The 13,751-nt window shown below is 39.2% G+C and overlaps 3 protein-coding genes across 30 annotated transcripts in view; 2 read left to right on the top strand and 1 right to left on the bottom strand.

Moving 5' to 3' along the window:
* Positions 1 to 3,247, top strand: part of SUPT20H (SPT20 homolog, SAGA complex component) — a 43,552-nt gene extending 40,305 nt beyond the window's left edge. For 21 of the 26 annotated variants that reach the window (XM_040448235.1, XM_040448249.1, XM_040448243.1 and 18 more), the window contains 3 exons: positions 317 to 422; positions 1,886 to 1,989; positions 2,749 to 3,247. In XM_040448235.1, the coding sequence (XP_040304169.1) occupies positions 317 to 422; positions 1,886 to 1,989; positions 2,749 to 2,886 (348 nt within the window). In that variant the 3' untranslated portion in view covers positions 2,887 to 3,247. The remainder of the gene's footprint in view (positions 1 to 316; positions 423 to 1,885; positions 1,990 to 2,748) is intronic. The other 5 variants (XM_040448257.1, XM_040448252.1, XM_040448256.1 and 2 more) reach the window with 2 other exon arrangements.
* Positions 3,167 to 10,575, bottom strand: EXOSC8 (exosome component 8). Of its 2 annotated transcripts, none has more exons than XM_040448263.1 (11): positions 10,495 to 10,575; positions 9,367 to 9,403; positions 9,136 to 9,199; positions 7,844 to 7,917; positions 6,659 to 6,704; positions 5,838 to 5,943; positions 5,708 to 5,753; positions 4,922 to 5,018; positions 4,523 to 4,643; positions 3,961 to 4,067; positions 3,167 to 3,383 (listed from the first exon to the last, which is right to left on the bottom strand). In XM_040448263.1, exons 1-11 carry the CDS (start codon positions 10,509 to 10,511, stop codon positions 3,268 to 3,270), a joined length of 831 nt encoding a protein of 276 aa, XP_040304197.1. In that variant the 5' UTR covers positions 10,512 to 10,575; the 3' UTR covers positions 3,167 to 3,267. The 2 variants fall into 2 exon arrangements, with proteins under 2 accessions (XP_040304197.1, XP_040304196.1); XM_040448262.1 differs by lacking the exon at positions 10,495 to 10,575 and adding an exon at positions 9,602 to 9,823.
* A 957-nt stretch (positions 10,576 to 11,532) lies between these two features.
* Positions 11,533 to 13,751, top strand: part of ALG5 (ALG5 dolichyl-phosphate beta-glucosyltransferase) — a 44,777-nt gene continuing 42,558 nt past the window's right edge. Inside the window, exon 1 of one of the 2 annotated variants that reach the window (XM_040448259.1) lies at positions 11,533 to 11,556. Coding sequence is in view for 1 of the 2 variants with exons in the window: in XM_040448258.1 (XP_040304192.1) it covers positions 11,957 to 12,022 (66 nt within the window). In the remaining variant the exon portion in view is untranslated. Of the gene's footprint in view, positions 11,557 to 11,956; positions 12,023 to 13,751 lie in introns of those variants that run through there. The other variant, XM_040448258.1, reaches the window with a different exon arrangement.

Here is a 13,751-nt window from a genome sequence, read left to right as displayed (position 1 = left end):
GAAATTAGATTGGTTTTTTTTTGCTTTCAAAATATGACGACATACTGGAGTGCCAGTAATAAGACAGCATGTGACTCTTGATCTTTGGGTCATGATGTCATGCCCCATATTGGGCATAGAGCTTATTTGAAAATTAAAAAGAAATAGCACATCTTTATTCTTGCTAATTCTAAATATGTTTGAAATATTTTTTTGTTACTCTTTTTACAAGATGTAGTCTTAATGTTGGTATTTTTCCTCATACAAGAAAAAAAATTTTTCACTGATTCAAATTGTTTTTCTTTCTGTACAAGTCATGTATCATTTTTTAATTCAGGGTTCTGAACAAGGTTCTACCAGTCAAGAACAGGCCTTATCTGCTCAGCACGCTGCTGTTATTAACCTTGCTGGAGTAGGAAGTTTCATGCAGTCACAGGCAGCTGGTTGGTATCTTCATACCTTCATATGTTGACTTTACTAAAAATAACTGATCACTTAGGGATCTCACTCAGTATTTTAATTTTCCTTCTGTTACAAGCAGTGACTGGGGAAAAAATATATTCTATTTAATGCATGAACTATTAAGTCAATTGATAGCCGTCTGAGTTTTTTTTAATTTGACAGTTGATTAAAAGTATTTTTACCAACATACATTAATAGCAGTTGTGTTTTACTCACATTACAGTTTGTTAGCAGAATTTTATACAGTTACCCAACTTACTAGGAAGCTACCAAAGCTATTAAGTCTTCAGTTCTTCTGAGTTCTTATTGAGACTGCATTTTTCTCGATTGCATAATCTTTTGAGTCATTTTGGTAGTTTGCAATTGCGTGAATTAAGACTTAATGGTCAGATATAACTTTATAAGCCACTTTTACCATCAGTTAAAAAAAAAAAAGTTGAGATTATCCTAAATAACTGTTCACCACTTCTGGCAATAAATGGTGAACCAAAGATTTACCTCTAATGAAAATATCTTGTCACTTAAAGACAGTAATTGTAACTTTGCATTTAATTAAAATCATGAAGCCACATGTGTAAGTAACCTATGATAGAGTTTGAGTATTGAGTAAATGAACATACCATCAACATTTCGAAATGTCACTGGGCTCACTGTCCTATCTATATACAACTCCCAGTGTCTGAATTTAGAGTAAGCAAGGTCTTACATAATGTCCTATTTACAGCTGGTAAATTTCCAGATGGAAATTTGTGACCATAAACCTTTTATTACCCAAGTTATAAATTTCCTAAAATGGCTGTCGTATACATTATTGGAAAGAATCTAGGCTGAAAAATCATGGGAATGTTTGTAGCGTTAGCCCTGCCAATGATTACTTTTGATTACATTTTGGCCTGGAATTTCATCTGTACATTGAGAGGGTTGAACTGATTACTCTGGCCCCACTCAGCTTGGAAAGAAATGGAATAATGAATGCCGTCTCAGTTAATCACCATTGTTAGTAGTGTAGTCTAAACTCATTGCAGCATCTTTTGTTTAAAGCACTGGTCCACCAGTTTCATCAGACTAGTAGATTGGACTTCTCCCACCCCTTTTCCTACTTCACTGACTATATTTTAAAGTACATACTGTATTTTACATTTTGCAAGAAAGCCTTCTCAACAAAATAGCACTAATACCAAATTTCATTGAAATTTAAGAGGGATACAGTGCTTTGTCACGTGGGCACTCCCTTCCCTTTCATATCCAGCAGATTTTATAATCAGTGGTACCCTCAACTAACAGGAGACTATACTAAATTTATTCTGAAATGTCTGTGATTTGATACTTAAGATTAATCATACTGATAACTTTTCTATTATTTCATTTTCTGTGTTGTCCTTTTCTAACCCTGGTAGCCTTCAAACTTTTTGACTGGCCTGCTTTCCCCTTCTCCTCTCTGTAGTGTTGTCTCAGCTTGGCTCTGCCGAGAACAGACCTGAGCAAAGCCTTCCTCAGCAGAGATTCCAGCTCTCCTCTGCCTTTCAACAGCAGCAGCAACAGATACAAGTAATCCAGCAACTTCACTCTGATTACATTTTTAAAGATACTCTGCTCCAAAAGTACCTTAACATACCTTTAGTTTCATTTTACTGTCTTTTAAGACTATAAGGTAGTAGATAAATAATTTAGCAAATTTTACTTGAAAGTCTGACATTTTAGCTAGTCAACTTGGAGCACGGAACATAATTTGTACATTTAAGCCATACTCTTCCTCATTTAAAATCTCTCATGAAGTGCTGGTGGCACAATAACCTACATTTTGTAGTTTCCAGTAGATTTTGAAACAGACATCTATTAAGTGCCAAAGGTTAACTTTTTGATACTGTACTGCAGAAAAAGGCAAGTATACCAGTGTTCCTGTTAGTAAATGTCATACCTGTTTTAGGAAAATGTTATTCCAGGATTGTAGGAAGTCAGCGTATTATAGTTGATTCTCTGATCTGCAGGGTGGTTTTATATTGCTGTAAACTATCCTACAACAAAATAGTGTAACTGAAGTTGCTGAGTTACTACAATATAGACTGGCGGGGCAAAGTAACAGAAATATTTTTAAAGTTTACCAAGAACCATTTTTAAAGCCCTCAGCAGGCTTCTGTGCCACTGGTGCTGTTTGACTGTGCATTGTCTCAGTGTGGTATAGTCCCTTTTCGTTATCTTGGTGCTTTCTCCCTTTCAGTTTTGTTGTTTTCATCTCTCAGGAAAAGCACCTTTCCATACCTGCCTACATTTAACGTAACTTGACTTTTTTCTCCCTCCCTTCTGCAGCAGTTGCGATTCTTGCAGCATCAAATGGCTATGGCAGCAGCAGCAGCACAAACAGCTCAGCTACATCGTCATCGGCATACAGGCAGCCAGTCAAAAAGTAAAATGAAGAGAGGCACGCCAACCACTCCAAAATTCTGAGTCTTGCCTTTTTTTCTTTTTTAAAACCATTAAGAGCATTGAATCAAAAGGATTCTGAGTTTCTACTTCATTTTTTGGTTTTGTTTTTTTTTAATGTCAGTATTTTACATTGCTAGATGTACAAACTTTATACAGAAGCACAACCCTAGCATTTTTAAGTAAAAACAGGGAGATGGTTTAATGAACCATTAGGGTTGGTTTGCCTAAGTTACTGCTTTTTCAAAATGGTTTCACTGTACATAATACACGTGGAAGTGACCTAAGAAATACTAGAAACATCTTTCAGAAGAATGTAGTTTGATATTTATTTAGTATAAAAGGTTTGTGCACAGTGTAACAAATACAGTTTTTACAAATCCGTTTTGAAAATGTGGTGGTGGTTTATTTGGGTTTCATACTCTTAATTACTTCATCCATTAGCTTTTTTACTTCTTTGTGTCTGGTAACTGCTCGGCTCATACAGTCCTGAAGTTTAGCTCCAGTCAGCCCACTTCCACCTGAAAAATTGTTGTGCCAACACTTTTAAGATGTTTTACTTATAAAAAATCAATATCATGTTATAAAACAAAAAATTCAATAATGCAAGCCAGTGAGACTGTCTCAAGATTTGAGGTTTTGTTTTAACAAGACCTGCAAATGATTCTGATGCATACCTTAAGAACCATGGTAGACATATATATAGAAATGTAAGGAATTTGAGATAACCAAGAAACCACAGTAACTTGTATTAGCAAACAACAAAACATTCCACTTGGCCCTCTCTACTACAAAGAAGCTCACATTGAGTTTTTACTTTACATGTTAAAGGACTGAATGGGGGGGGGGGCGTGGAGCACCTGGGTGACTCAGTTGGTTAAGCATCCTTAACCAACTTCAGTTCAGGTCATGATCTCAAGGTTCATGAGTTTGAGCCCCGCCCCACATTGGGGCTCTGTGCTGACGACAGCTCAGAGCCTGGAGCCTGCTTCGGATTCTGTGTTTCCCTCTCTCTCTACCCCTCCTCCACTTGCACTCTGTCTCTCAAAAATAAACATAAAAAAAAAAAAATTAAAGGACTGAATGGAAGGAACATACCTGGTTTGTGAAGACAACATAGTTTGCCTTCCTCATCCATTACTACTGTTAAGGTTCCTGTTGCCAGATGTTCCTCCTCTCCAGTAGGGTCCACTATGAGCAGAGTGCTATTTAAAAAAAAAAGTATAAATTATCAATCCACGGAACAAATTTCATTTGCAAAGAATAAAATCACTACTTGCCTTTTAGCTTAGGTATTAATGTCAAATACAAACACCAGAAAGAACTGTTAGGAAACCAGAAAAGTTAATAGCAACCTAATATTCTACTACTTGTTAGAATCTTTAATACCCGTAGTAAATACAGAAGGTAGCCTAAGGTAAATCTGTGAAATAATTGAAGGTTAATTACACAGGAATAAGGAAATCAAGGAACAGGTAGGGAGAGCTGAAAGTGTAAGTGTTAGCTGATAATTCTGCAGGGACAACAGCTATAAATCTAGGTGTCCAAGGCAAACTAGGATGTATGGTCAGCTTAGGCACTTCCTGAAAAGTTAGAAAGCTGAGTAACAGTCCATAATTACCTTGAATACACAATATTTTTAGACATTTGATTAACTTACTCATCAAATACAGCAAAAGAAGTTGCAACTGGATGAGTTCTAATATTCAAATAACTTTTCTTCTTTAGATTAACTTCTGCTAAGGCAGTTTCTTCATTTATAGTAACTTCTGGTAGCTGTACTAGAAAAGGCAAATATGTGAAGTAAATCACTGTAGTTTAATAAATACAGCTTTCTATGCTTTGTTAATTCACTTTTCCCTCATTAAATTGTCTAGAAATATTCTTTTTAAAAAAATTATCTTAGGATAATTAAGGTAAATTTAGTGGATATAAACATGGTTTTTAATTTAGAAACATCACTAAATTTTAACAAAAAACCTTTAAAGTTTATTGATAATGTTTAACAGAATATCCTGATATATAAAAAGGAATATTCCCTTTTATTAAAGTTGCTTACCATTTTTTAAAGCTGCTAACAAAGCAAATGTACAGGCATCCAAGATGTTCCCATCATAGTCCAGGCAAATGATATCACAGTACAGAACCCAAGAAAGCTAAAACAGAGTTTACAGAGTATAAATTACAGCCTTCCAATGGTTAGAACAACTTAAAACCACACAGGACCCTTGGGTAGACCAGCATGATAACCTTCAAGGCTCAAAAACTTAAAAACTTTACGAAGTACACAACCAGTAACCAAACATAGTAGACAGGTCTGGTAAAAGCTGGCATTTAACTATCAAGCTGTCAGGTAACAACATCTACATTTCCATCAAGGGCTACAGAAACAAATTAGCAGATGAAGGAAATGCTTTTGAAAGTTCCAAATGAAACCCAAAATGTACTTTCCCACAAATACAAAAAGCCTCTACATCCTACTCAACTTAGTTCTAACTTTTAAACAGACTTAAAATTTATAGTGTAGATTTACCCTAAACACGTTGGCTGATCAGATATTAATACTCTATATGGAATAAACAGTGGACTAATTATGTGTTAAAAGTTACCTCAGCTCAAAAAGTAGCTCGCAATCAGGTAATAAATTAAGTCGATTTTTTTTTTTTATAAACCACATAGTTTATTTAGATGTTACAGAGTAAGCCTGATTTTTTTTAAGCTGAATTCCAGCTTAAGACATTCATATCTGAGGCCCCTGTGGTCTACTATTTTAATTCCCCTGTTCTCTTCCCACAAAAAACAATTCAGAATTAATAAAACCTCATAGCTTCTTTATTCATCTTACCTTTCCTGGAGAAATGCATAAGTCCTCTTTCTGAATTATCTGTGAACTTGATTTAATAATAAAGTACAATAAATTAAAGGTCAACAATTATCTGAAAATGAATGACAGTCAAATGTTATAATGATCTTACTTTTCAATGACATCTGCAATGAACTGGCTAGCCACTTGGGCCTCTTCTCCAGGAGGTCCAGACCGAAATCTCGATGAACACAGAGGTGGTAGATCCACATTAGGAACTGAAAGAAACACTGCAGCTATGAACTAAACTTCACCTCTGGTTTATGGAAGTCTTAAAGACATTAATCAATCCACTGCAAAGGTGACAGTGGTCAAAGCTAGGATTGGCCAAGTGGAAAACACTGTAACACATCATTTCGTTTTTGGTCTAAGATTCTTAGGCTTAGATAAAATAAAATTTACATTTTCCAACTTTCTTTCTCACACAAATAATACCAAAAAAATACAAAGCATCTATTAAGGCCTCAATCATCCTAAATCCTTCAGAAAAATATATTTAACAAAATACGTCAATCTGTAACAGTATATAGCACTCTACTCATTACCCAGCTGCCTGCATTTTTAAAATGTTGGTTCCTACCATAAAAAACAGATGGTCGAAGGAAGAAGAACATTGCATAGTGGTATAAATGAATCTTTATGGAAACATAAACGTTTGTAATTGCAACTCTCCTAAGATTTTTATTTTCTTGGTTGACATCTGAATATATAAACAACAGATCATAGTTGAAAATTTTACAGAATTCTCTATCTTGCTACTAGGCTATCTTCTAAACAATACAGAAAACTTTTCAGCAATGTCTGCTTCATTTCTATGTATTTTTGAATCATAAATTTTCTTCAGCTCAACTACTAGGACTTAACATTAGCATTAAGGTCAGAATTAAATGTGTTAGAGTATTTGTATTAAAATTACAAAACCATTTAACTTACCAACATATCCTTTATCAGGGGCATCTGTTGGTGGTGCTGCAAATTCCTATAGAAGCAAACACACTTCCTATGAAAGATGCTACTCAAATTGTGAAGACAGTTTAGCAATCACTTGGAGAACCCTTCAGCAAAGACCACCTTAGCTAGTTAACTACAAGAGCATCTACTATGCTTTGGGAGTCATCAGGCTACATGGACACTGGAGCCAATCCTCACATTAAGTCTACAAGATAAAAAAGCAGGATGACATAGCTGCCTACACTCTAGTGCTACCAAAATTACCTGGGCTCAATAATAATAATAATAATAACAATAATAATAATAAAATTACCTGGGCTCTTTATAAATACATATTGAGTTTCTGCACCACCCTCTTCCAATCATTTAGTAACCAAAAACTCAACAGTGCAGTATACTGGAAAAAATACATGCTTTGGAGTCGAAGTTATATCTAAGCTCTAGTTATGTTCCTGGACAAGTCACTGAACCTCATATAAATGATTGTTTATCATTTATGATTGTTCATGATTGTTCTCAAATGATTGTTCTCATGATTAAACTGGTAATTTTGTAATAAAGCACCTAATTTAAGGTGCCTGGAACACAACAGTTACTCAGTAAATAGTAGCTCTTACTCCCTCAAACTTTTCTTTTGAGCAATTTCAATTTGCACAGATTAAATGGCTAACAGGAGGTCACCAAAAATCCCTTTCTCAACCAAATTCTTAAAAACTTAAAAGCAGTGAGGATTTAAAAAATTGTTTCATTTTAGAGGTGCCTGCATGGCTCAGTGGATTAAGCATCTGGCTCTTGATCTCAGCTCAGGTCGTGATCTCATGGTTCATGGGTTCAAGCCCCACATCAGGCTCTGTGCTCACAGCAGAGAGCCTGCTTGGGATTCTGTCTGTCCCTCTCTCTCTCTGCCCCTCCCCCACTCATTCTCTCTCTCCCTCTCTCTCAAAATAAATTTTAAAAAATAGTTTCATTTCAGTCCATCTGACAAATGTTCATAAAAGTCATTAGACTTTGAGTATTATCAAAGGTGAAAGCTCTTGGAAAATGAAAAATACTAAAAAACTGACAGCTGACTGCCTAATCAACAGAATTATCAGTGTAAATTACAATCTAACAAGTATATGAAGCTAATTTGGTAATTCAAATCTCAGTAAGATATATTAAACCTACCGCCTTAATTCCACAAATTACTGTAGTATTTCCCAGCTTCACTAAAGCAGAACCATCTGCAGTACTAATTGAACCTGGAAAGATAAGCAAAATGAAAGAGTTCACAGAAAGTGTTCATTTTCTACATATAATTTTTCTTGCTATGTATCTCAGTTTCTTATTAAAATGTATTCATACCTCAAGCCCTTTTTAAGTAATGTAACTATTTAAAATTACTGTTTTAGGGGCGCCTGGGTGGCGCAGTCGGTTAAGCGTCCGACTTCAGCCAGGTCACGATCTCGCGGTCCGGGAGTTCGAGCCCCGCGTCAGGCTCTGGGCTGATGGCTCGGGGCCTGGAGCTTGTTTCCGATTCTGTGTCTCCCTCTCTCACTGCCCCTCCCCCGTTCATGCTCTGTCTCTCTCTGTCCCAAAAATAAATAAACATTGAAAAAAAAAAATTTAAAAAAAAAAAAAAATAAAATTACTGTTTTAGGAATTATTCACCTGTCCTTGAATTTGAGTTAACCATTTCGTTCAGTCACAGAACTGTTGTACAGATAAAAACCTCTTAACACAAAATAATAGGATTCCCTTAGATATAGAATTTGGCTGAAATACTGTTTAAATGGCTCTGACTAAAATTTAGGAATGTCAGACAGGTTAAACTGGAAAATTCTGTGTTTGCAACAGAAAGTTTAGTAAGTATAAGACATACGAGAAAACCATGTCTTGTGGGGCATCTGGGTTGCTTAGTAGGTTAAGCATCAGATTCCTGGTCTCCACTCTGGTCAATCTCATGAGATGTTGAGCCCCACATCTGGCTCTGTGCTGACAGCGCCTGACAAGGCAGAGTCTGCTTGGGGTTCTCTCTCTCCCTCTCTCTCTGCCCCTCCTGACTCTCTCTCTCCGACATTAAAAAGAAGAGAAAAAAAAAAAGAAAACAGGGCACCTGAGTGGCTCAGTCGGTTGAGCACTGGACTTCAGCTCAGGTCATGATCTCGTGGTTGGTGAGTTCAAGCCCCACACTGGGCTCTGTGCTGACAGCCTGGAGCCTGCTTGAGATTCTGAGTCTCCCTCTCCCTCTACCCCTCCCCTGCTCACACTCTGTCTCTCTCTCTGTCTCAAAAATAAACATTTTAACAAAGAAAGAAAACCATGTCTTGGAGATTTTGAAGGAAGGAAAACTTCAAATTTTAAAAAGATCAATTGAGACGATAGTTTAAAAAAAAAACTTTACAAATAAAAATACTAGCATAAAAAAAAAAAAGAAAAATACTGAAGCAATTTCATTCTGAGAACTGAAAATACCTCACCTATGTTCACAGTTGTGGTTCTGAATTCACCAAGTTCTCTTCCATCTGGACGGCAGTTCTCTTTCTAAATAAACACATTTACATGAAAGAAGATTACATCTACATTTGTATTTTACACACACCAGGGAAAACACATTAAGCCTCATTAATTCATAAGTCAATTTCCAAAGAGGCACCTGATACTGTTATCAAAAGATACAATACAACCTGTACAAAACCACCTTTACTCACCAGAAATCTCCTGTAATACTCCAGGGGTTCCACAGTTCTGAAACATGGAATCATATATCGAGGTAAATTAATGAATTTTAACATAAATCCCGAAACTGGCAAAGATCTTAATGTGATCATGCAGCATAAATCTCCCCAGTTTGTAACTAAGTTTCTTTCATGAATTCTGATGTTTACTTTGCCAGCTAGGACTCTTCCCGTAGCAATCACACTCAACTGCTGTCCTTAACTCTACCTTAAACAATCACAGGTTGGAGCCCAAAACCTTTGAACATCTTTAATACATCCAGTTGTTAAAATATTAGTAATGTCAGTTTCGCTCCGAAGCATAAGAAAAAAAAAGTATTCGCACTATCCTGTAACTAAATTTAGCATGTTCTTCAATTATGACTAGGCAATAATGAAATGAATAATGAATTATGCCTTCATTAAAATATTAGTGCCTGCAACTTTAACAACCACAGATTAAATGTTTTCGTTTTACTTTGGAGTTGTCGAAGGTTGTGCGCGAACTCGTTACTTTGAAATTCCAGTTGTTACTATACTCCCCACTAGATCTTGTTTAAGAAAGTTAATTTCGAAAAGCATATATTTATCACTCTATCAAGAACTCAGAGTTTATACAAATAGAAAGAAAACTGTGTCAACATAATTGTTTTCCTTTGGAATCGTCTATATCTTATCCATTTAAAAACTTGACTCTGAGGACCATCTACAGGCTTCACCAGACTGGCACAAAAGAGGCTTAAGTAAAACCTTCCGAAGAAGGCACAGTCTTTTAGAAATCAATCAGGGAGAGGGAGAATAGGGTGGTATGTGGTTCTGATACAACACTTTTTAAAAGATTTATGACGGTGTCTGGTGGGGCCGCGCGTCCACTACACAAGCGCTTGCAGCCGATACTGAACTCTGTACACAGTCCCTTCCATCTCCCCTCTCACTGCGGGAAAGCCCGCTTTCCCTTCACTACGACCACCTCCAGGTCCTTCCGCCCGTCGCCTGCTTCCGTTAGAAAAAGGAGTGGGAAAATGGCAGGGTGGCCTCCAGGTGAAAAATCCCAGCGAAGGGTTAAAGGAAGCCTCCATCCGCCAGGGTACAAACACGCGCCCGCGGGCCGCCGACACTCACTTGAACCCGGCCGCCATCTTCCCGCCCGCGCGCGTGCGCCTGCGCAGAGCAACGCCGCGCCTCGCGACCGCTCGCCTACACCGCCTCCAAACTTTCGACAAGGACGCCTGCGCTCTGGTCCCGCTGCCTGAGACGCAGCCGGCTTGGCGCGGCGCGGGCGGTTCTCGGCCCACCTTGCTTCGACCTTCTCTGTCCCGGCAACGCCCCTAGGCTTCTTCTTTCCCTTGGACGCGTTTTGACGAATCTGCCATCAGAGAAGACGAGAGTGTATCTTTCTAGAAACAGTCTGGTAGTTCAAGAGTTTAAGAGAAAACCGACCGTACTGCCAGGAATTGAGTATTAAGAGTGGAGCATTATTCCAGAGTGTCTGTGTCCTTTTCCCGCCTCCGTCTTAGGCTGGGCCCTGGGCTTGCCCCCTCCCAAGCAAAGGGCTCCCGGCTCTAGTTACTGGAGAATTACATAAACTTTCTGTGCACTCACTATCCGCACCAGGTTATACTTTGCAGGTCCCGGGAGCAGGCTCCAAAGGAGTGGCTTGTGTTGCGGCTCAAAACCTCTCCCTCCCTCCTAGGTAGGGTTGCCGGACAGGGTACAAGACATTCGATTAAATTGGAATGTCAGATAAACAAAGAGAAAATGTTTTTCTTAAATATAATTTACTGTCAAATTGGCTAACGTACAGTGTGTATACCCCAAACAATACATGCTATTAGTTGTTACCAGGGGCTGTGGGGGAGCAAAGAATGTTTTAGAAATAGATGGCGGTGACGGATGCAGAAAATTGCGAATGTAATTAGTAACACTAGTGTACACTTAAATTCGTTAAAATGACAAATTTTATGTTGTATCAGTTTTTTTTAATTATTTTTAATGTTTTATTTTTGAGACAGAGAGAGACAGAGTGTGAGCAGGGGAGGGGCAGAGAAAGAGTGAGAAACAGAATCCGAAGCAGGCTCCAGGCTCTGAGCTGTCAGCACAGGGCCCGATGTGGGGCTCGAACTCACAAACCGGGAGATCATGACCTGAGCCGAAGTCGGACGCTCAACCGACTGAGCCACCCAGGTGCCCCTATGTTGTATCAGTTTTTAAAAACTCGTGTAATATACCGAAAATTTTTTTAATGGGTGGGTTGTATGGTGTGCGAATTATATTTTAACAAGTCTGTAAAAAAAAAAAACAAAAAAATGTTCATTGCTTATCTGAAACTCAAGTTAGTGGACATCCTGCATTTTTACTTGCTGATTTTGTCCACCATACTGTGGAACAGAGGGCCCGCCTCCACAGCTGACCCTGGCTCCCAAGAACTACATGTTCTTCTCCTCGCTTTGCCGCGAGAGGGCGCTGTGGGCGGCGGGCGCCAGGCCTGCGCGGCCCCTCTGCCGGCTGGAGGCGGGGCTGCTCCGAGGCTCTTCCGCGTGTGTGTAGGTACTTGGTAGGGCGGGCGGCGACCTGGGCATGGAGGATGCTTTCGCTGGTGCTGCAGCTGGCGGTGCTCGGCGTGGCGCTGGCGGCCGCAGCCTTGATACTGGTGAGGAGAGGGATGGGGGATCGCCGCGGGCCCAGGCTCACTGCTGTCTTAGAGACTCGGCCGGCACGCATCTCCTCTGCATTGCCCACTCTTCGCCGGGTCCCTTCCCACCAGGCTTCCCGCAAATCTTGACCCGAGGATTCCTTCTCCTAGAATTCTACACACCCTTTCTTCCGTATTTATTTTTGTTTTGCAGCTTTACCTCCCTCTATGCCCGGAGTCTTGTACGCTTATTCACTGGGGGGCGTGCTTACCAGTCTCCATTTGCCCCCTGGTCCCTGGACCTCTGTCCACCTGTCTTATCTGTCCCGACCTCTCCAAGACCCCCCACCCCCACCCCCGGGCCTGCAGCCTTTGCAGTTCTGGCTCCACCCAGGAAGGTCTTGAGCCCCCAGGAGGTGTGTGCTCTCTAGACTCACCCTTTTCCTGATGTTAAACAGAAAGTGGTGATAGCGCACCGCCGAGAGCCATCTGTTACAGATTGGAATAAATTCGTGGATCAAGAAGACTCAGGAGGGACACAGTAAGACGAAGACACACAGGCGTGGTGTTACCATGTGTCTGGGAGTCGTTACGTCCCATTATTGAACACCCTAAATTCGCTGCCTCGGAATGAGGCTATACAATAGAATTCAAACTCGTGTTTTCTTTGCTCTTATTGTGGAAACAGAAACGTTGTATAAACACTTGCCGATCCATAACTAATAGTCAATTTGCCAAGTGACCTTTCCCTCATATAATTTGGAATGAACCTGCCATCCAGTTAGTAAATGGAGTTTACTCCAGTACACTTCCAGGAGTAAAAGGAAGTTTCAGCTTCCTTGACACTCATATTAGCCCTCTAGGTAGCACTGCTAGGAAGGCCATTCTTCCACCTTGCTAGGTTTGCAAACTCACGGTTTAGAAACAATAGAGAAAAAGCCATGTGTCCTGACTACTTCGGTGATTTGTGTCTGAGTGAGAAAGGGGTCTTCTTTCTTCCATAGTGGAGATTCTGGGTTTTTTCGGGGTTTGGAGCAAGTCAGGGTTTCAGTGGGGCAAATTTTGACAGAATCCGGGATTGAATCGTCTTGTTAAATCTGTCTGTTGCACAGAGTTAAATGAGTCCATTATGAGGGTATACTGGAAGTATTTGATCCCACTGGCTTGAAGTGATTATACGAACTACCATTTATTGAGGACTTATAATATGTTGGGTATTGTATTCAGTGGTTAACAGGGGCATCCCTTGTGATCTTTAAAACAATGCTGACATAAATGTTATTATCATTAGCTTTATTTGATGAGGAAACAGATTGAGATTGAGAGATTTCACATATGAAAATGTCACACAGCTAGTGGAACTTCATTTTTTTTTTTAAATGCCAGAGCAGGAAATTATAAAAGAAAAAAAAAAACTAGTTTCATATATATCCACCTTCCAGACATTTCCTCACCCCACTTCTTTTCTGAATTATTTTGAAGCAAATCTAAGACATAACACTGTATCTGTAAATCCCCAGCATTTATCTCTAAAGACAAGATTCCCTTTTTTAAAATACAACCATAATAAAGTTATCATGTTTTTTTTTTTAAGTTTATTTATTTTGAGAAAGAGAGTACAAGCAGGGGAGAGCCAGAGAGAAAGACTGGGAGAGAGAACCCCAAACAGACTCCCCACTGACAGTGCAGAGTTCGATGCGGGGCTTGAACTCAGGAACCATGAGATCATGACCTGAGCTGAAAACAA

Source organism: Herpailurus yagouaroundi, unplaced genomic scaffold, assembly GCF_014898765.1.
Source record: "Herpailurus yagouaroundi ecotype Mexico unplaced genomic scaffold, PumYag 197, whole genome shotgun sequence".
Lineage (NCBI taxonomy): Eukaryota > Metazoa > Chordata > Mammalia > Carnivora > Felidae > Herpailurus > Herpailurus yagouaroundi.
Note: the sequence above shows the minus strand (reverse complement) of the source record. Positions and strands in the feature narration are given on the sequence as shown.